Here is a 23,436-nt window from a genome sequence, read left to right on the forward strand (position 1 = left end):
AATAATATTGTATACATTAAACTATCATTGAAAGATCTAAAAAGATGTTCAGTTCATAAAAATTATTTTGGCTTTATTTCGTATTCTCATAAATTAGCAGTATATAATATTATTGTTCATACTAGAAACACATTGTATGCATGGAGTTACGCATTTCCGAGACAAAACACATTTTCGAATCGTAAAAATTGTTACAATGTTGTTGTTTTTTATTTTGTTTTATATTATGAATGATAAATAAGGTATGTGAGGAGTGGCCTGTTGAGGACTTTTCTTATATATTTGCACATATGTATGTGCATTATTGTTTTATTTCATTTGCTCTGCACTAAAGTTATAGGCGCTTATATATATTAATATATATATTAATTATTTAATTCGTCTTAATATATAGAGAAAAATAAAAAGTTAACTTATAACTATACATAGAATATCAAATATATAAATCCGTTAGGGAAAATGAAAAGCGAAAAATATGATTTACAGTTATCAAAATAGGGTAGCTTACATTACTTGAAACAAAAACTCAAACATTTGCTTTTAATATTTGTAACAAACTATTAGCTTGGCAGACATTATCCTAACTATAATGCAGTATACGCAAATCTGGAAACATATTTGGTAATACAAATTTAATTAGTTAAAAATTGGAATACCATATTATCGTATACATAAACATCTAGGTTAGTTTGTTATTGTGTTAATAAAAATTAGTTGACAAAACAAAAGAAATGATTATACGCGAATGGGACATACACCAAGTGCACATAACTGATAAAAAGTGCATTCAAATAGTGAGTAGATAAGAGAATTCATTTGCATTAAACAATTTTACAACGCATAAACCCTTTGTATTTACTAAAATATGCTTTTGAACTCCTGATTTCACGTACATACATATGTCTAAACACAGCATAGCTTACAATTTAAATTTATGAATTTAAATCTCTTCGTTAATTTAACTATATTTTATGATATCATGGTTTCTATTTTGGTAAAAATGTAACAACTTGGCAGCAGTCTTTGAGTGTAGTATGTACGGCAACAGTAGTGTGCGTTTCAGTATGCATCAGCTTGTGTCGAGTTGTACATATTAGGTTACCAATTAACGAGTGCTCTAGTGTATGCTGATGATGAATGCTCTAGAGGTTAATCATAAAAGACGGGACATTAGTGGAGAGGATTGGTGATGGTGATGGTGGTGACTTGATGGTTATGAGCGGACGATACATTAATTAGCTGTTTTACCGAATGTATATGTTTCGACTTTTCCAATTAAGCACATATATATAAATAATTTCAATTATAGAGACGGTCTTGTCATTTATGTTTACATCATATTGCTTTTGTTTATGCTTTGGTTATTAACAAGCAGTCGGAGCCGTTAACCTAGAAAAAGGCAACAAATATTACAAATCTTTTAACAATAAAACTGTGGTAATATACACAATGCATTCCAGCTGAGATGATGATTGTTTAGTAGGCATGCCTTTTGCGGTACATTTCGACCTTTTTGAAATCCTCCAAACATGCATGCAAACAAGTCAGCATAAATACGCATATAATATTATGATCAGGGTTGCGAATTTTTTATTCAAATGTTTTGGAATAAATATTAGATTCGACATTTTTAATCTCAACATCCGCATTAAAAATTTAGCTAAAATTTAAACATTTATTTTTAGATCGGTACTTAAAATTAAATTCAAAGTTTAATTTTCAATTTTTAATTTCGAATTTGGTTTAAAAATTTAAATTTTTATTTTAATAGTAAAAGAGGAAAATTTAATTTTTAAACCCATAATCAGAATTAGAAATTGTTTGAATGAGTAAGTTTACAAACCAGTGCTCTAGAGTATTGAAGACGATGACTGTGAGCACTCTAGTTCAAATTGGTAGAACATGAAGAAAGCAAACCCGACAAACGGCAATTCTAAAACAATTTTTTTTTTTTTAATTTTGAATTATGTGCTTGGGATTAATTTTTTTAATCCCGTCATTGGAATTAAGAGTTAAAATTAAACTTTTAATTCGTTTTTTATTTTTTAATCCCGTATTTGAGACTATAAAATAAAAAAAGAATCAAATAATTAAAATATTAGTTAACTTTTTAATGGATTATTTGCAACCCTGATTATGAAACATGTATAAATCAGACATAACGGAATATAACAACTAAGATATAGGAATGTATAATTTTTTCACATCCACATTCGAGTGTGATGAATCTGAAGTCTAACAACGAGTAGACAAATCGGAACTACTATATGTACAAATTCAGGATACAAACTTGAGTTATTAACTGATGAGTTGTGAAATACTATAAACATGCCAAATAAGCCAGTATTCCCAAATTGCTTTGTAGAATTACTTACGCATCGGAACTTGTCGTTGCGCCTTCGAAAAGTACTTCTGAGCGGCTGCTAATAATGTAGACTAAGCAAAATGATATGATCAACACAACAATTCCAATGGAGAGTGTGACGATCTCGTGTACTCTGGACGGTCGTAGGAACATACGCGCTTTGAGACCGCCCCATGTTGATTCAGTCCAGGTTGAGTATTGACCTGATTTCCAATCGTAATCTAATGAGAAAGACGGATATTTTGATGAGCCAAAAACAATAAAATAAAATTAATTCCTTAAGTATGAAAGTTCTCAATTGATTTCGTGAACGTACCATCTATCAAAAACGCAGGACTTAGAGCGTGAGTATAATTTTGCGTTGTCAGGCGACATTCGCCGGCACCCTTTTGCCCAGCAATCCACTGCAATGGCAATGGACCACACTTCTCTTCCACGGTATCCGCTACTTCAGTTGACAATAATAATCCTAAAACGCGGTTGGTCCAACCAGATGAATCCTGTGGGCTACCGGCAACGCTGATATAGCTGTAAATATTTTATGTTTAATTCTTGCAATTTAGTTATAAGTTTAAATTTGCACATACCGAGATGGTGGAAATGGTAGTCCTGGCAGGCTATTGACTGGTGATGCATCTCTAAACAGTCTACAATCAGCAGACTGTAGAAAGCAATGCAGTAGCTCATCTACTAATACAGGACTTGCGTAAACTTTCTCGAGAGGTCCTTTGCTAAAAAGCATTTGTGCCAAGGCCAAGGCTATACTCGTTGACACATTACGTATTTTCATTTGAACTGAATCAGCTGAGAAATATTGCAGCGCCTCTTCAGTGGACATGAGTTTTGTGTAATTTTGTTCGGTGTGGTTGCCGTATGTGAAATTAAGATTTGCCGCGTTGTCATATATTGAGTGATAGTATCTGTTCTGCGGCTTTGAGTTTAATATCAAGGCAGGGAATGACAGATTTTTGCGCAGGAAAGATTGCGCTGATGTGGGTGGTATAGTAGTTCCCACTTTTAATTCAAACTTAATATCGAAGTTTTGACTTTGCGCATTTAATGCAGCTGCGAAAGATTCAGCCTTTGCAGATGTCTTTACGGTGTGTACATTTATGGCCGAGATTTCATCCAATACACCAATATCGATCATTAACTCAATATTTTCAAAAGAAATTGGAGCTGTTAGTGTTGATGGTAAGGGGAAATCCAAGTTTTCTAGATCGTATACAAACCGTTGTGAGCCGATATAATCATACGATTCGCCATTAAATACAACTAAAAGTATGTTCAGTTTTCTTGTTAATTCCGAGTAATTCTTAGGAAGATATTGCTTTAGTGTGTTGGCAATGCTCATCAATGTCACATAGGCCGTCAGGGAATCCATCGCGCCCAAACCTTGAAAGCAAATGAATGAAAAATATTGATAAAAAATATATAAACCCCTTATACAGTTAAAAAGAGGTTACATACCTAACCCATCAAACATGGACGCCGTATCCATTCTACACGATATTAGAATAAATTTCTCGTTCGGGTCTGAACGAATTTCTGAAGACTCTTCTGTTATGGAACTAGATAAATTACGAGGGTACATTGTGGCGTAAACACTGCTTCCTTCCAGAGGATCACAGTATCTAGTTCGTGCTAGGTTGTTAATGAAGTTCGAACGACGAATGCAAACTTCAGAATTGACTGCTGCCGACATAAATGTAGTTACTTCAACAGCGCAAAGACTGCGCGTGGCATGGCCACTGTAATCAAAATTATTAAACTTTTGAAAGCACGACTTTAGCTTGTAGACTTCTTCTTCGTCTGCTATATAATAAATGGGAAATGGAAAGTCTTCTTGTAAGAGTCCAGTTCCCCAAGGATTCCAAGCATTATCAGCAATTTGGGTATCGCAAGTTGCCGTTTCTTTGCTGTTTGGCAGCAATAAACCGCTATATTGATTCGGGCAAGTGAGTTCATGTGAAAACTGTGTCATTTTTTCGTTGTCATTGATGAGCAATACTACAGTTATATTTTGTCGTGCTTCATTTTTTAAGCGCAGCATATTTTGCCGAGTGAAGAGATGCGGTGGTATCATGGGCGCATATGGTGGCGCAGGTGGGTTTCGTAGTAAAAATTCAAAATCTTCCACAACTTGTATAAGATGTAGTGCTCCTACAGAACCAAATTGGCTGGCTATTACAAAGTAGAGACAAAGTATTAAATTACCGACTGTCATTGTCTTTGCATGCATTTCTAAAACTTCTAATTTAAACTCACATGAGCACCCCGTTTGATGGGTTCCATTTAGGCGCCTGAAGCAGCTGGCTCCACTTATAGATGTGTACATTCCATCTTTTATGCGTTGACTTTGGCCTGTAACTAGTTGTAGCGTGTAATAATGTCGATAAGAAAACAAATGTAATATAAAGTGACTCATTGTTGACAATTTTTACGCCTACTTGTAAAGTTCTAATAAATGCGAAGCCTATAAATTATATCACTATTTTTTTACAAGCGGACAACGAAAAGTGTAGGCTTTATAATGGACCATTTGTATAAGCAACAATTTACAGATACTAAAATTTTACTGCAAATGATTTAATTATGCATTTAAAACTTACCAAGCAAATTGTTGAAACCAATCAGTTGTAAGATGAACAAAAAGATTATTCGAAGATCCATTTCTCGCTTTAAGCCGCTTTAAACATGAAAGACAAGAAAGTTTGCAGGAAATTTAGAATGCAATTCACTTGCTGCAGCTGACGACTGTTTTCTTTTGTGATAAATGCCAAAAATTATGTTCAAACCATGTCACAACTTTATACTGTATTGGGTATGTTAAGTGATGTTGAGTGTAATATAGTTGCGTTCACACAAGAAGACTTTTGTTTCCCTAATTCGTAGTTTGTTGTCGAAGGATGGCAAGGAATGGTTAAGGGGACCAAGTTATCGTGCGGGGCGCCTTGTTTGTGTTTTTGTTCGAAACAATTCGCTACTAAGCAAATTAACATTTCTTTCCAGGGTTGTACCTGCACGAACTGTATGAATATTTGCAATGTGTTCGGAAATTGGATTTTCATCATCTAGTTTTTGTAAATATTTATACAATTAAGTTAATATAAAACAATATTTTAGAAAAGGAAGAATAGTTATAAAAATAAGATACTGAAAAACAATATTTTGATGTTAAAATACCTGTAATTTAGTTTAAAGTGGCTATACACTACACACATTCGATCTGTATTAAATCGTTTCGCCATACACGACATTCAAATCCATTTTGCGTTCGTTCTTCAAACAGTGAAGATGTGCGACAAGAAAGGGAAAAATTGTTCGTCCGCGATCTTTCCTATTCGGTGACACGAGAAAAATGAGATTTTGTGCGCTCACAGCACGTAGTCACGACATACATCTGTGCACGCCGATCGTAAAAAATCAAACATTTTCGCGAACATGGATTAATATGCGCACAAGCTCATACACGAGTAAATCGCTATTGAACACATACCGATCGAACGCACATGTGTGTCGTGTATGCCACTTTTATGTTTTAGTTTTAGCAGATTTTATTCCTGGTTTTAATTTTGACTTATATACTTGTATTTTCATAACTTTGATGTCTCCATAACTCAAACTCTTGAATCGGCAATAGAAGTCTATAGTCATAAAAATTTCCTTCCATATAACGGTCTTTTAAATTGGCATGTGATTCCCTAAGCAGTATTTTTCGGGAAATCTCACTTTGTAAACAGGTGCTCACGTCACCACGCGAATTTATCCTTTAAAATGTTACTATTACAGATTATATTGAGGTGGACATTGAGATTTACTAAGCCGAATTTTTAACAAATGTTATTTCAGACCCTACGAATATGACTTCTAGCCCCATGGAAAATGGTTAGAATTGTGAAGAAGATTATTAAACCGCCATTCCAAAATTATGTATGTAGGCATTGCTTTGTAATTTTAAATTCCCATTTAAATATAAATATGAATACAACAGACGAACACTACAATCCATTACAATTCCCACAACAGCCGATTCTACGTTACCAGAATTGACTCGGTTTTATCCGGTCAAGGGCTGATTTGATCACTGGAGTAACTCTTTGCAGCAGAGTTATTCCATATCATCGTTACTCGTGGTGATATTGGACCGGAAGAATTTTTCTGCTGTGTCTGCGCCAAACTCCATCTCGGTTAGGTGTAACACATGCAATGGCCTTAAGATACACCGGGATTGGACCACGAGTTACATGGCTAACGCGCTACTGCGATATTAGCCTCTACGGTTGTGCAATCTGCACCAAGTTCGCGCACGGGGCTGCCACTCACAACACCACATTACAATATCGTCTTATCGATGTCGACTTCGACCGCAGGGATACTACTTTTGAATGTCAGGTTATGGCTATCCGGTCAGGCGATGTCGAGCTCGAAATATTAAATACAGGATATAACATGAATATACTCCCTACTTCGTGGTGAAAATCGTTTGGTACTAGGCGATTTTAACGCGCACCACGATCTTTGGCATTCCAGCCTGTCAAATGATCGTAAGGGGATGGTGTTGGCGAAACAGAAAGGCGAACGTCTCTTCGGTTCCGAAGAAGTGCGTGACAAAGCCAAACTATGTACTACCAGCACGGTTTCCGAAAAGCACTTAGCGTCATAAACGCCTAAATAGTTCCTGGCCTAAACCAAAAAAAACTGCGAGAGGACGTTCTTCATATTTCTTCGGCCTTTTCTACTTCTTCGGTGCAAGAAGCCTAACGCTCTCCTTCCTAAATTCACAGCGACCATATTCACAAACCGGACAAAGGAGTATAATCGATGCAGTCGATGGTTCCGACTGTCAATAACCGTAAGATTATAAGCGTGACACTAGACAGCATGTGCTTCTTCACTCCTCAAACGACCGCAATTATTGCCAAAGTACAGAGCCGTAACAAAATCCTCAAGTCGCTAGCCGACAGCACATGGGGAAAAGGAAACGTTGTTGGCAACGTGTAAGGCAATCGGCCAGCCGATCCTCAACTACGCCGCACCAATATGGTCGCCTGGATCCAGTGAAACGTAGACGAAGAAGCTTCAGACTTGGAACACTGCATTATGGACTATAACGGAACACCTCTTGATATCTCGGATCGAACAACTTCACAGTGAAGCAAGTATGCTCCCATCCCATCTGCTAGGGTGTTATCGTAGAAACCATACCGGCAGTCGGTTACTTGAAACGGAACCGCCTTCAAGGAACATCAAGAGATCTTTCCATAACTATGACGACGACACAAGACAATTTGACGACCAGATTTCAGACATGCACTGATCGCCATTTAAAGTGGTGCCATGAACACCTTCACTGACTCCCTCTCAGTAAATGGCGTACTTAGAGTCAAACCACGCCTCATTGCAGCCGACGAACTTGAGTTGGCGCGAGAATTGAGAGTGAATCTTGTGTAACTTCATTCTGGATAATGTAACGTATTACCTACTTATGAAGAATCGGCGCCGATATACCAAATATATGTTCAGCATGCAACGAGTCTCCGCATGACTCTAACCACATCTTTGCATGCTCAGCTAACTCTGCCATCTGACACCCCTCTCCTTTGGTCCGACCCCGTCGAAACAGCACGTTTCCTTGTCCTACCGTTGGATGACCTCGACCGTTACAACAACAAAGAACTAAAAAGATTATAATCTCTTTTCTATGAAGTAAAAAATAACTGTCCAGCCAAAAATTACGGAATACATGTTTTATGAACATACACAAAAAGCTTTATGCAAAGCAGGAGAATTTCAAAAATTTAATTGAAAATTTCTATAACTCAAAGTCTCTCTAACTCGAAGTTTTTTGTTGATTTTGGTGATTCAAGATAGGGAAGTTTAACTGTATTATGAACACCATATTTGTGCGGTTTGGATAAAACACCAATGATTCAAAGGAGTTAAACGTCTCAAAAATTAAATTTTACTCAAAAAGTATATTTCTAGGAGTAATCGATAATCTTTATGTTCGAAACATTTCCCACGGTCCCTAAATTTTATTTTAATGTTTCCATATTGTAGCTTGTTTTGTTCAGTTCGGGTATTTTTATCCATGAGCTGGAAAAATGTTTCACCTTTCTATGGATTTGTACTAAATAATTAAATAAAATTGTTTGAAATTATAAATAAAATTGTCCTTTTTATCCATTTCCCATTTTCAATAATGGTTATTAGTGTTTGTTAGTACTTGAGAACACAATGTCCCTTAGGATGTGCATTAAAAGAAATACTAGAACGCAAGGGATGTTGTTTAGAGTTTTAAACTTTTTTACTTTGACTTTATTTGTTAATTATAGTACTACAATGTTTTCGAATAGAAGTATAAAATGTCAGCGCTGTCAAGTTCAGTCTCATGTCTACTGAACAACCATCAGTCGCGGAGCAATGTTCATCGACATTAACTCCTGGAACAGCAACTTTGCGGCATACGGTAAACGAACTTGTGATATCTGAGTTTTGTTTTTGCAACCCTTACACTCAAAAGTGTTATTACGCAAATTAGCAATGGCAATGAGGCCACAGAAATTGCACACATGTATACGATATGGATCGGAGACCTCAAAAAGACGTTCGCGCAGAAATTGTGCAGCTCCATGAGATATCTGACAATCACGTTCCATCTCACCGAAACGTAGACCACCATCACGTGCCCTACCCTCCATAGGTTGGCGCACTAAAATCTGTACGGGACCACGTGCACGAGAGTGAATTTTGTCATCCACCATGTGCTTGAGACGTTGATAATAGGTAGGTCCCAAGAATACTTGGGCATTGATTTTGCGACCGGTATGACCGTTATACATCACCTCGTTACCACGCAAATGATAGCCGTACTCTTGTAAGAACGTGGATATTTTTTGTACGTTGACCGCATCGTTGAAGGGCGTAGCATCACCAATTTCACCTTTGTTCGAGCCCAACTTTCCTATAAATCAACAAAATTTTATTGTAATAAAAGAGAATTTAAAGAGCATCCCATAATTTTTTACCTTGCAAACACTCGATTAAATGGCCAATTGTCATACGAGATGGAATGGCGTGAGGATTGATAATAATGTCCGGAGCAAGCCCTTCACAGGTAAATGCCATGTCCTCTTGCCGATACTGGATACCACAAGTACCCTTCTGTCCGTGACGTGAGGCAAACTTATCACCAATTTGGGGTATACGCACTGAGCGCACACGAATTTTGCAGAACTTATAACCTTCGCTATTCAGAGTCAACATGACTTGATCAACAATACCCGTTTCGGAGTTACGGAGGAAAGTCGAAGCATCTCGCTTGCTGAAACGCTTTGTAGTGCTATCGAGCTATAAAAAGGGCATAAAGAAAATTTGTTGCAAATCGCAAAGAAAATAATATTATACCTCATCGTCATTTTCAGGCAGAGTAATTGTTTTTCCAATAACCACGTCATCACCTGATACACGAATACCAGGCGCAATAATTCCGTCATCGTCCAATTTGTCGTAGTGAGCATTGCGCATGCCTTGACAAGTCTGGCGATTGGGCTTCTCGAAGTTCTCTTCTTGGTCGCCAATACGCTTGTTCTCAGAATCCTTATATGAGCGGTAGAAAACTGAACGGAAGAAGCCACGCTCCACTGCCGAAGCATTCAAGATGACAGAATCCTCCTGGTTGTATCCGGTGTAACACAAAATGGCAACAATTGAATTAATGCCAGCTGGTAACTCTCTGAAGCGCAGATACTCCATAGATCGTGTAGTGACCAACGGTTTCATGGGATAGTAGAGTACGTGTGCCAGTGTGTCCATCCGTACGTGGAAATTGGTAATGTAGACACCCATAGCTTGTTTACCTATAAAAAAAATTATTTACGTTAGACATTGCTTAAAACATATTTCCAAAACATAGTACCCATAGCGCTTTGATATGTATTACGCGGACTCTGATTGTGATCGGGGAATGGAATAATGGAGGCGCATACGCCCAAAATCATCGCGGGATGAATTTCGCAGTGTGTGTAAGTTGTACAATATGCATAGTCCTTATCTTGTTTCAAATCATATGGCGACATCGCAATCATCACGGTCTCCTCTTCCAAAGTGTCAATGTATTCCACTACACCCGATGCGACCAGAACTTGCCAACTATAGTTATTATAATCACGCTCTTTTAACATGTCAACATGAGTTTTTTTCAACAGCAGTGAGCCATTCTCAACAATCAATAGCGGACGACAAATACGACCGGCGTCTGTGTAAATTCTTATTTCACGATCGCGAATATCGCGGATCATTGACACTTCCGAGACAATGATATCCATCTGACGACGTAATTTACGCAATGTAGCCATCAACTGCTCCGGATCACGATGTATGCCGACCCAGCAGCCATTGACGAAAATTTTGGTTGCATCTGCGATGGCAGAGGGGGCGATTTCTTCAAGATTTTCCATGGACCATTCTTCCAAGAACTCCAAAATTGGCGAAGGCTGCGAACCAACGGAAATGTACGCCATAAGAGCCAAATTCTTTACCAGGCCGACAGCAGCTCCCTCTGGTGTCTCGGCGGGGCACAACATGCCCCAGAGTGTATTGTGCAATTGACGTGGTTTGGCTAATTTACCATCACGACCAATGGGTGAGTTGACTCGCCGTAAATGTGACAATGTAGATGCAAAAGTTAGACGATTCAACACCTGAGACACACCAGCGCGGGCCTGATGTGCCTTTTTTTGGTCACCCCAATTACCAGTGGCCAGAGAGTAACGCAGGCCGTCTGTGATTATATTCGTTTTGATAGCTAATTCCAAGTTGAAATCCTTTCCACGATCGATGAATTTTTGTGTATACATGCGGACTTCTTTCATAAGGTTTTTAAATAGCCCACGGAAAAGGAAGGCCAATAGGGGTCCGGCAAGATCCAAACGTTTGTTGCCTGTACAAAAAAAATTCGTTGTAATTAGCATGTTGCATTATTGCTGTTATATATCTTTATCTTACCGTAGTGATCACGATCGTCTAACTCACGACGACCGAGTGAAGCAAGCAGCAAACGATGTACCATGTAACCCAAAAAGTATGCTTTCTTTGTTTCACAGAAATCGGATACGCCTACATGAGGCAACATTTCCTTTTGTAAAATTTCTTTTGCGTATTTTATACGTTTGTCTTTTGTTACACCCGGTCGTGCGCCACGAGCGCCAATAAAATTTAGGGCTACATTTTGTTCTTGCACAACGAACGCTTCGTCAAGTGATGGTTTTACCATTTCCATCATTTCAGGATCATCAAAATCATAGATGATGTGCTCCAAAATATCGCGATCGGCCACAAAACCTAAAGCTCGGAACACTATCATTATTGGAATTTCCTGTTTAATGTATGGTAAGATAGCGATTATGCGCTGGCCAATGGCAGATTTTTTGATATTCTGTGAACCACGAGCCATCATGTTTACCCACAAAGTGGAAGTCGGTCTGGAGCTGTGTTCAAGACATGAACGAATTTCCGATTTGAAAGCATATTTGCCGTCTTTCATGCTGAATACGTATACAGTATTTGTTGCCATTTTTTCTTGGGCGATCAATACTTTTTCTGAACCGTTAATAATGAAATAACCGCCTGGATCGAGAGGGCATTCATTCAATTCTGTTAAATCACGATCGGTCAGCTGAGATAGGAGACAGTAGGTGGAACGCAACATAATAGGGATCTTTCCAATAAACGTCTTCTGGTGCTGCGTTTCTACTGGATCGGCACCCTCTACAATTTTTGTTTTAGTTATGTCAACATAGAGTGGAGCAGAATAAGTAAGATTGCGTAAACGTGCTTCGTTTGGCATCATAGGACTTGGAGAACCATCTTTTTCCCAATGTGTAGGTTTAGATAGATAAATTTGCTCAAATTTAAGTAGAAAGCGAGGCTATTCGTAAAATATATACATTTGTCACTTATTAGTTTTGATTATTAAACAAAAGTTGATTATAAACTCACGGGTGTTTCAATTTCACCAGATGTGTGTTGGGCTTCAGCTTGCAAATCAATTGCCGGTGAGTCTTCTACAATGCGTTGCACAGACATTTGTATAAATTCGTCAAAACTGTCCAATTGCTGTCGTACTAAACCTTTTTCATCGAAATAGGCGTTAATTACAATCCAGCAAGCTTCCTGCCACAGCTCGTGGGAGATTTCCTCCGCATTTTCTTCTTCGTACATCTCTGCGATTTAAGAAAAATAAACGAAACTCGTTTTAACAATGGCGATCGGAGCACCCAGGTGGCTTACATATATTATATTATTAAGATCAAACTCTTACCATCATCTTCGTACATCATTTTGCTGGGTTGCAAAATACTTTTGGCTAATTAATTGTTTGTTCCTTACAACTTATATTAACAAAACTAATAATAATATACGAAATTTCACAAAATTAAAATTATACGCTACGATTTTAGCCACAGAAAAGCGGCACTTGTAGAAATGTCAAATTTGGCCTGTTGACAGCTGTTAAGAGTTCTCCGCCGCATGTGGTTAACGGCGTCAAATTAATATATTCTCTCTTGAAAATAGAAAATGGCTGAACATTTTGTCGTTAATATTAATAAGAATTTTGAGTGACAATGCTCGGAAGAAATTTAACCGATGAAATTTATTTGAATGATGAATATCGGAATTTTGATATTAAACATTTTACATCTAAATACATAAAAAAATAATTACTTAACTTCGTTGAAACTTTTATATAGACAAAGAATGAGCTGAATTTTGTGGGTTCTTTCTTTGGCTTCCTTTAATAAAAATAATTAGGTAGGAAACAATAATGTTATGTACATACATACATATATTAGTGTTATTCAATGTATGGAACAAGTTATAGTCCGTTAAGCGCAAACTATTTTCAAAACTTAACTGTCGTGCAGCTAACTTTATTCCGTGCATATCGGATGATTTCAATTAAATTGAGGAAATACTTTTTCTTGATCTTAAGACCATTATAATGATTTCAGATCTGCTATGGCAATATGAGTTTTATACCAAGATTAAAGACTAATCTCATTCATCTTTCATTAAACTATCACACATTTTGACGAACCTAAATGGCTTAAAGTCAGCTGAAAAGTCGGAAATCAGTATACAGGTTGTTGTTGTTTTAACGGTTGTCAATCCCCGTTTAGATGGTAAGGGTTATCTGTGTTGTCATCGACGTCATCTGACGGGAGGCCCAGGAAACGTGCTGTTTCGACGGGAAAAGGGTGGAAAAGGGTTCATGGTCCACATCTTTAGCTCTTGAGGAAGCGTGGTTTTCTCAATGTCCTGCAATAGCGTTGTGTGGTTGACTGTATCAAAAGCTTTTGACAAGTCCAACGCTACGAGGATCGTTCTCTCGCAAGGTGGTTTCTGGTTGAGGCCACGAACTATCTGAGCGTTTATGGCGCTAAGTGCTGTGGTGGTGCTGTGCACTTTTCGGAATCCATGCTGGTGGCTGGCTAGGTGATGAGTGAAGGTCGGGAGTAGCAAGGCCTCAAGTGTCTTCACTACTGGCGAGAGGAGAGTTATCGAACGATAAGATTCCCCTTTGTTGACAGGTTTCCCAGGTTTCAGTAGTGAGACCACTCTGCCGACTTTCCACACATCGGGTATTTGAAGAGTGGTCAGCGACAGATTGAGGACCTTGGTGAGATAGCCTACTCCCGTCCAGCATAGATGCTTTAGCATTAGCATGTTAACTGCATCAGGGCCAATGGATTTTGCTTTGTTGATGACACTCTGAACCTCCTCATCGGTGAAAGTAAGTGGCGCGCAGTCGTTTGGCATTTTGCGCAGCCGTCGGTTAACACATCTCTTGGCTTTGTCTACCGAAGGGTGCAGTGTAAACTGACGGCTAAAGTAGCTCGCGCACTTCTTCGGGTCCGAAGAGGCATGACCATTGAATTGAGCCTCAACTCGGTTGTCGTGTCTCTTCGGATTAGACAAAGCTTTGACAGTAGCCCAAAGCTTACTCACACCGGTGGAGAGGTTGCGGGACTTCAGGTGCTCTATCCATTTCGTCCGCTTATGATGATTTACCATACGCCGAATCTCCAAATTGAGATCCCTTATTCGGGGATCCCCGGGATCGGCATGGCGTAAGGTGTCGCGCTCGTTAGCTAAAACGGCTGCTTCGGCTGGGAAATTGTGGCGGATTTCCGCTATTCTTCCAGCCGGGATGAAGCGAGCGGTAGCTGCTGCGATCACCTTGCGGAATCGACGTTCGCCAACGCATACGTCCGTAGGAATGGGTAAAGCGTTAAAGGTGCTCTCAGTAAATTCTGTGAAGCCGACCCAGTTAGCTTTATTTAAGTTAATGAAGGTCCGGTTGTCAACAGAAACGAAATCGGGAGGTTTCTCGATCGAGATAATTATGGGCAGATGGTCTGATGCGAGAGTTAGCATAGATCGCCAGATTATGCTATTTATCAGACCACCGCTAGCAATGGTAATATCGGGCGAGCTATTACAGGTGCCCATAACTCTGGTGGGGGCTTCGTCATTCATTGTGCAGAATGTCGAATCGTCAATCTGTTCCGCCAGCTCCATCCCCCTACGATCATTTTACAGGCAGGAATGCCAAAGATCTTGGTGCGCGTTAAAGTCGCTTAGTACCAAAAGGTTTTCACTACGAAGTAGCGCGCCTATATTCGGGTGATATCCTGTAACTGGGGGGATGTATATATTAAACATTTCGAGCTCGACTTCGCTTGACCGGATAGGTATACTCTTACATTCGAGGGTAGTATCCCTGCGGTTGATATCTTCATCGATTAAACGATATCGATACTGCACCGTGTTGTGCAATATGAAGGCTAGGCCACCACCATTATCTAGCTCGCGATCTTTACGTATTACGTTGAAACCTGCACAACTCAGAAGATCTGAGCAGCTGTTTAGCTTGGTTTCTTGGACCGTAGCTATCGATACGCGTTCCCGATTCATAAGTGCAACTATCTCCTCGATCTTACTCTGGAGTCCGTTGCAGTTAAATTAAAGTACACGGGTTTGTCGCGGGTGTCCGTGGGTGATGTTGGGGGTGAGGGAGTGATGTTTGGGTCGTATTTGTTGCAGCTGCAGAACCCGCAGGGGCGGTAGTCGCGCTGGGGTGTTGGTTGGCGACGCCACTGTTGTGTGTTGCGGGGGCAGACTCCTGCAGCATGGGGCAACCTACGATTCACTCCACTCACGGGAAATGGCACCGGGGTTAGATCGCCGAAAAAACAGCCCTTGGTCGGATAAAATCCGAGTCCATTCCGGTGCGTAGAACCGGCTGTCGTGGGAATACAGATTATATTGGGTGCAGGCAAAGGTCGGAGGTTGTTGCATTAAGCTTTGACATTCTTCTTCTTTATCAGCGTAGACACCGCTTACGCGGTTATAGCCGAGTTAACAACATCGCGCCAGTCGTTTGTTCTTTTCGCAAGGTGGCGCCAATTGGAGATTCCAAGGAAAGCCAGGTCCTTCTCCACCTGGTCTTTCCAAAGGAATGGAGGTCTTCCTCTTCTTCTGCTTCCCCGGCGGTTACTGCGTCAAATACTTTCAGAGCTGAGTATTTTCTTCAGTTCGGATGACACGACCTAGCCAGCGTTTGTCTTTTAATTCGCTGAACTACATATGTCAATGTCGTCGTATATACATATACAGCTCATCGTTGTCATCGTCCATGCCTCTGCACTATATAGTAGGACGGGAAGAATGAGTGGTCTTCCGTGGGCTTTGTTTTCATTGGGGCGTTTTTTACGTGGCGGGTCCCAAACCCAGCGCACTCTGGGGAGGGATGGCTCGCCTTTTCTCTTTAACTCGTCTTCGAAAGGGTGTTATTTAGCTATCCAGAGGATATTTTGTCAAAGACCGGAAGTCGTGAGCTGCTTGATCCATATGTAAAATAATCGTTTCTGGCCACTCCTAAGTGAATGGCAATCAGAGAACTTTACTCACTTGCGTGAACTTCTGCGCATGACTCCATCCTCCACACATAAATCCATCCTCCTTTGATATTGCTTAGGTATACTCGAAAGCATAATCTCACGCACTGGTTCAGATATTCGACAAAAAGTTTGTTGGAATAATGAAAATCTATATACCATACATACATACATATATAATTCGTAGACGAGTATTAAATACTTTTGGTATTTAACTATAGTATATTCAATAATATACGCTAAGTTTTGTTGAGATATCTTACATATTGAGCGATATATAAGGTATAAAGCCAAGCGGAAATTTGAAAGTATTCGAACAGGCCCGTAAGATTTATTTTCGGGAGGCGGCCGCAAATTTCAATATTTTAATAACATAAAAACACATTTGCAATATTTAACCTCTAACACACTTGGATTGCCAATATAATGTTTAATTTTAATGAAACTAGGCAGAGGTATTACGTAGGAGCTAAGGCTTGGACGGTTTTAGTCTGATTACCGACATTTTTTGATCCTGATTTTGATAGTGAAAAGTGAAATAATCAGATGGAATTTAAAATTGTGTTATATGGGATTGTCGAATTTGCCTATTTTCACACGTTGACATAGGATTACCAAGATAATATTATATACCGAATTTGGTTGAAATTCGTCTAGTAGGTTGAGAGATATGTGATTTTACATAATGAGGTTCGATCGACTGAAAACGGGTTCCACGGAGCGGCAATTTCAGTTTGGAGGATAAGAAAAAAATCATATGAAGCCAAATCTGGTGAATACGTTGGTATTCATTGCCTTTTTTGGCTTTAAATTCGGTGACATTCGTTTTTCTATTTTTGAAAAAAAGACGAATTTTGGTTAGTAATACATAACGTGAGATATATTTTTTGGTCGATATTTTTATTCAGTTTAAAAATCGCAATGCACTACTAAGGTGTACCGACAGCTGCTCTAAACAAACCGGTTTGACAGATCGCGCTTATATTTTGCATAGTAATAACTGCTCCGCACTCACCTTTTACACCACCGCACAAAATTAAGTTAGTGTCTATGCACACGCGTAGGGTTGTACAAAATAGGCAATTTCCCAGTGGGGTTTAGTAAAAATGATTTAAGAACAATATAAAAGAATCTGTATGTTAATTTATATAAGATGTGACGTAAAACTCCGGTCGAGCATGCAGTGAATAACTCGCGAAAAAAAATGCACACCGATCGAAGCGGCCGAAAAAAAGGTTATCGCACAGGCGTTCAAGTCGCTGTGAAAGTCGCAAACCATGTGAGAAACTGATCTCCTTTTGGTTCCTTTTTTCCCTTTGTGTCTGGAATCAGCTGGTGTGATGTGGTTGGTTGGGGTGTTGTAAGCTCTGATGATTTGTGAAGTGAATGTGGTGAAGGTGCGTGTCAGTGTTGTGAAGTTGAGTTGATGTGGTGTGATAGTGTGGTGTATGTGTAGATATCCGCGGGAGGATGCTCATTTAAGGGATTTAAGGCTATCTTACCAACTTAGCAAAGTACATTTTTTTGAAATTGCATTAACCTGGGGAAATTAATTACAATTTCCGCGTGCTTTTTTGTCTTAACTATTTTTATACTCTTGCCACATGTTGCTACAGAGTATAATAGTTCTGTTCACCTAACGGTTGTTTGTATCATTTAAAACTAATCGAGATAGATATAGGGAGATCGAGATGGATTGATATTTGTCAAATTCGGTATATGACATTCTACAATTAAACACAATATAAAATTCCATTTGATTACTTCGCTTCCCATACAATTCAAGGAGCAATCATTGTAACGAGATAAAGCTTTGCAAGCATAGTGCCTTTGTCCAAATCGAACCAAAACAGTTCAAGTCGTTTGGTATCGAATATGTGGACCCAGTAATTATAATTGGCTGTTTACCGAAAATATCTATCAAGAGATATGTAATTGAAATTCAGAGAATCTTTTTCTGATAATAGTATGTTGGCTTGAATCCGCTCAATACTTCCCTAAGCCTGACCTATCTAATATACAAATTTTCGAACTTCCTGATGAGTTTATGCCATATATGACATTGTACATACATTGGTCAATATGTAAATTATCTCAATGAAAATGAAAGAGCGCGTTTTACTCATAACAGTGTATCTTTGTGCCTAAAATGGATAAAACTGGGCGAAAACTTGACCCAGCCCCCATATATGTAACTAAAATCAGGATTTTCGAACATCTGGCTGACTTCATACAGCTATAGTTTTTTACCTAACAAAACTCCGAGCAGAGCAGAGCATATACTTTTACATCGTTCTGCTATGGCTCCCGACAAAGCGAGAGCGTTAGCAATAGCAAAATGAAATGCTACGGGAGTAGCGTAGTTTTTCAAGCGCTGATTGTATGTAGATTTCAACGGGAAAAGTTATCGATACAAATGCTGGTACTTTTTTAAATTATCGAGTGGTGCAGCTCTTTTGCACAGTCGGACGGACGGGTGGATGTACAGTCACCCGGATTTCAACTCGTCTCATCAACCTGATCATCTATATTTACATATAATATTTGCATTTCAATAAGATAAGAACCCAAAACATACGGCTAAAGTTACCAGTAAATGGCTGCAAGACAATTGGTATAGACTTCTTCGTTGGTCTCCACAATACTCCGATCTAATCCTCTAGCGCATCTCAGGAATGTTCTGAAAGGAGCAATTGGTGGGACACCGGAAATGGATGATTTATGGTTGAAAGTGAGATCATCATTTTAGAATATATAAAAAACTGTTCACGTGAGTTCATTCTGATATATACTTCACTTTGACAATAGAAACTATTAACACAAAAAACGTTTCTGTATCTGATATAAACTTTCCTGTAGTCCTCGATAGTTTAGCTTAAATACAGTTCAACGAAGTCATCTTCCAAACATGTTTGAGTAACTGTAAGTATACGGGTATACTTATGTCCAATTAGAAATACATTATAAGGCCAAACAGAAGTCGAAAACTAATCCTTTGTAAGTGTGCTTTCAGATTTAAATTTCACATTTTTGATAGTAGAATACTTTATCATTAGATGTTTGCTTGGACTAAAATCCCTTACAATTTCAAAGCTTTTTAGATTAATTGCGTGTTGAGAAAGATAAATTCAAATTATATTTGTTCAAGCTTTGAAGGCTAATTTGCATAATAAGCATTGCTGACCGACATTTGACTACTTGCTTTGGCCTGAAGTGGCCTATCCGCAGGCAATAGCCCACTCACCTGTTCTACTAACACGTAAACAGATGGTCGAAAGATATAAATATTGGGATCCACTGTGTTTTCTTAAATTTATCAAAGTCTATTTCGCTATCGTCTTTACAATATTTTAAAGATAATACAAATACGGATATACATATGTGTAATGATATGATCAATTACAGAATACATTTACATGCTTATTATAGATAAAAACAACTATAAATTTTGATTTACTAATGTATTATTAAATCATAAGAAATTAATTATATCTGATATTATTAGACGGCAAAAAGACTTCTTCGAAACCAAAATGTTTTGATAAAAATATGAGAATAAGTAATAAAGTCTATTTCTTTTTTTTGTTTCGCATGCAAAGAGATACATAACTAAAAGGTTTTTGAACCCCAAGGAGCACACAGATCTCTTTTGAATTGCTCCAACATAAATAATATTTTTATTATTCTTCGCGTGTTTTATACGAATTTTGCATATTTTAAGTCACGCTGCTTGGCTTAGGAGAATCTTCAGACTTTCTACCATTTACGGATATGTATATTTGAATGACATTCGTAAACATGCAGTTGGTGTTCAAATTACAAACATAAGTAGAAACATAACATATAAACACAGTTTCAAAGAAAGACAGATACAAAGCAAAGTTGAGGTTGCAATGCGAATTTAAATGAAATATTTAAATTATGTTGTGGAATGTATTGCAACTTTCTTGTGATAGATTTGGTATTTGCTTCATACTCTTCGGCTGTATTGTGTTTATTAACGATTTTTTATAAAAATTTGCAAGCCGTTGCCTTAAGGGTGGCGGCGCGGTTTTCTACTTCACCGCCCAATGTTGGAACTATTGGAAAGAAAGTATGTGCAGATTTGCTTTGGCAACATGGGGAAGCGACTTTCCATTACGGTTTACAAAACATGGATCCACAGAACCGTCGAAACACATTGTTCAGAAAGATGATTTCCACCGTTTTCATGTATTCTCAAGGTGAAATCTCTTTCGACTACCTCGAGAAATACAAAAATTGAGCCAATTTAACGCCGAATTGCCCATTTGACAAAGAAAAAAATGCTTTCCGATTCACAGCTTCGTCGTCGGCACGGCCCAATTTATCGGATTAGATTATAAAAAAAACTGCCCCATCCATTGTATTTGTCAGATTTGGTGTTGTTTGACTATGTTGTGACCGTTCCGCCCTTTTGTCTTTTGAATTTCGCAGCTATGTATAAAGCGCTACAGAACTCGTATCTAGCAATACTATGCATCTTTGAAAGGTCTTGACATATCCTATAAAACGACGCTATGCAAGATTAGTTTGTATATTGCGTTCAACAGTTATTGACGTTCCCTAACGCTGACATTCGCGCTGTTTTAAAGTTTTCATTCGTTAAGGGCAAACCCGCTAGAGAAACTTTCCGTGAGATTAATGGATTAAATAACTGTGGAGGAATGGTTTCGACGACTTAGAGCGGGTGAAAACTACTCCATGGACACCAGCCGATGGACGACCTGTGACGACGAATACCGATCAAATCATGGAAAACATCGAGTTAGACCGACATGTGACATCTCGTGACATCGCCCAGAAGATGGGAGTTAGTTCTTCTTCTTCTTAATTGGCGTAGAAACCGCTTAAGCGATTATAGCCGAGTTAACAACAGCGCGCCAGTCGTTTCTTCTTTTCGCTACGTGGCGCCAATTGGATATTCCAAGCGAAGCCAGGTCCTTCTCCACTTGGTCCTTCCAACGGAGTGGAGGTCTTCCTCTTCCTCTGCTTCCCCCGGCGGGTACCGTCGAATATTTTCAGAGCTGGAGTGTTTTCGTCCATCCGGACAACGCATGACCTAGCCAGCGTAGCCGCTGTCTTTTAATTCGCTGAACTATGTCAATGTCATCGTATATCTCGTACAGCTCATCGTTCCATCGAATGCGGTATTCGCCGTGGCTAACACGCAAAGGACCATAAATCTTTCGCAGAACTTTTCTCTCGAAAACTCGCAGAGTCGACTCATCCGTTGTTGACATCGTCCAAGACTCTGCACCATACATCAGGACGGGAATTATGAGTGACTTATAGAGTTTGGTTTTTGTTTGTCGAGAGAGGACTTTGCTTCTCAATTGCCTACTCAGTCCGAAGTAGCACCTGTTGGCAAGAGTTATCCTGCGTTGGATTTCAAGGCTGACATTGTTGGTGGTGTTAGTTACCAAACCATTTTAAACCATCTGCAGAAGGCTGGATACACAAAACAGCCGCATGATTTGAAGCAAAAAACCTTCTGGCTGATGAAACGGAAGTTTCACGGGAAGTTTTGAAGCGGATGGTGACTGGCGACGAAAAATGTTTCACATACGACAATATAAAGCGAAAACGATCGTGGTCGAAGGCCGGTGAATTGTCCCAAACAGTGTTCAAGCCGGGATTGACGGCCAAGAAGGTTTTGCTGTGTGTTTGGTGGTATTGGAAGGGAATCATCCCCTATGAGCTGTTCCCATATGGCCAGACGCTTAATTCTACCATTTACTGCGAACAATTGGACCGCTTGTAGCAGGCGATCGAACAGAAGCGTCCAGAATTGGCCAACAGGAAGGGTGTAGTTTTCCTCCAGGACGTGCCAGACCACACACTTCGTTGATGACTCGTCAAGCTACGGGAGCTCGGATGGGAAGTTTTATCGCATCCACCATATAGCCCGGACATAGCGCCAAGTGATTACCACCTTTTCATGTCCATGTCGAATGCCCTTGTTGGTGTAAAGTTGAACTTAAAAGAGGCTTGTGAAAAGTTGCTGTCCGAGTTCTTCGCAAATAAGGAGGGGGGTATTATGAAGTTGCCGTTTATTTTTCCAAAATTTTCGTTTTTCTTTTGTTCGCTAAGTATAAACAAAAACTAATTACAAAAATATTTTTCACATTTCTCTATTTTCATGCCCCCAATAGGTTATATTAAACGTCGACGTATAAGATGATCTGCGTGACGAACCGAGTCGATTTAAATCTACGCACACCTTTTTCCTTTCCAAGAAGCTCCTCATTTGTCGGAACAGCAGCACTATGAGGTGTTGCTGCCATGCAAATCGATCACGTAAATGAAGCCATTGTTTTGAATTTTTTTTTTGGATAGACGAAGTATGTTTACCAATATTGTCTTAACTCGTCGTCCAAGGCAACGGTGCATCTCCTAAGAAACTGTTCAGATCGAGTCACTAAAATATGCAACTGAAATACAAACTGACCGATCAAAGTTCCTATAAAGAATTTTATGTATTTGTGAAGGGTATTATAGCTTCGGTGCAGCAATGCAATTATTTCAAGCTGTCAAACCTGAAGCTTATAATCGATTGAGCTACTCACCGACCAGTCAAACGTAATTAATCACATATTTGAAAAATCCATGCGAAAAGTTGCACTCAATTCGTCGAGTAATTGCTACTTTCTCTCCCACTGCTCTTCATTGAGACAACATCTAATTAAGTTCACAAAACCCCACAAAAATTATCATAAATCACCGCAAATGCCGGTGTCCAGCGGAGAAACCGAGCTGACAACAAATAGCTCCACGCAGAGCGCACAGTAGCCTCCGACTATATTATGCCTAATTACGAATTAAACATAATAAATTAATTGGTCTGCGTTTAACACCTGACAATGCTGCTGGCATAGTGGCACATAAATGAGCGCGAATCAGCAAACAAAAAATACCAAAAAACAACAAATACTCGTAAGCAGCTATCATACAAACAAGAAAAAAGCGAAGCCACAAAAAACGGTAAGCATAACAAATTAATATTCAGTTAATTGTTTTCGTTGTTAACACAGGGACCATAATACTATCAATTGTTGCGGCCACAAAATTCATTTGCATGTACATAGA

At 39.0% G+C, this 23,436-nt stretch overlaps 3 protein-coding genes across 4 annotated transcripts; all 3 read right to left on the bottom strand.

Annotated features, from left to right (window-relative positions):
• Positions 1-373: 373 nt before the first annotated feature.
• On the bottom strand, positions 374-5,126 carry LOC120771146 (nicastrin). 2 transcript variants are annotated; one of them, XM_040099021.1, is made up of 7 exons: positions 4,978-5,126; positions 4,634-4,735; positions 3,836-4,549; positions 2,953-3,760; positions 2,682-2,893; positions 2,376-2,586; positions 374-606 (listed from the first exon to the last, which is right to left on the bottom strand). In XM_040099021.1, the coding sequence occupies exons 1-7, from the start codon at positions 5,036-5,038 to the stop codon at positions 585-587; spliced, it is 2,130 nt and encodes a 709-aa protein (XP_039954955.1). In that variant the 5' UTR covers positions 5,039-5,126; the 3' UTR covers positions 374-584. The 2 variants fall into 2 exon arrangements, with proteins under 2 accessions (XP_039954955.1, XP_039954950.1); XM_040099016.1 differs by having other exon boundaries at positions 374-1,389.
• Positions 5,127-8,651: 3,525 nt separating this feature from the next.
• LOC120772371 (DNA-directed RNA polymerase II subunit RPB2) lies at positions 8,652-12,848 on the bottom strand. Its single transcript, XM_040100948.1, has 7 exons — positions 12,690-12,848; positions 12,368-12,591; positions 11,375-12,296; positions 10,287-11,309; positions 9,776-10,227; positions 9,397-9,718; positions 8,652-9,332 (listed from the first exon to the last, which is right to left on the bottom strand). Exons 1-7 carry the CDS (start codon positions 12,706-12,708, stop codon positions 8,764-8,766), a joined length of 3,531 nt encoding a protein of 1,176 aa, XP_039956882.1. The 5' UTR covers positions 12,709-12,848; the 3' UTR covers positions 8,652-8,763.
• Positions 12,849-13,008: 160 nt separating this feature from the next.
• LOC120766928 lies at positions 13,009-14,950 on the bottom strand. The gene is made up of 3 exons (XM_040092675.1): positions 14,299-14,950; positions 13,650-13,815; positions 13,009-13,069 (listed from the first exon to the last, which is right to left on the bottom strand). The coding sequence occupies exons 1-3, from the start codon at positions 14,948-14,950 to the stop codon at positions 13,009-13,011; spliced, it is 879 nt and encodes a 292-aa protein (XP_039948609.1).
• Positions 14,951-23,436: the final 8,486 nt, after the last annotated feature.

This window comes from Bactrocera tryoni, chromosome 1, assembly GCF_016617805.1.
Source record: "Bactrocera tryoni isolate S06 chromosome 1, CSIRO_BtryS06_freeze2, whole genome shotgun sequence".
In the NCBI taxonomy this organism is placed as follows: Eukaryota; Metazoa; Arthropoda; class Insecta; order Diptera; family Tephritidae; genus Bactrocera; species Bactrocera tryoni.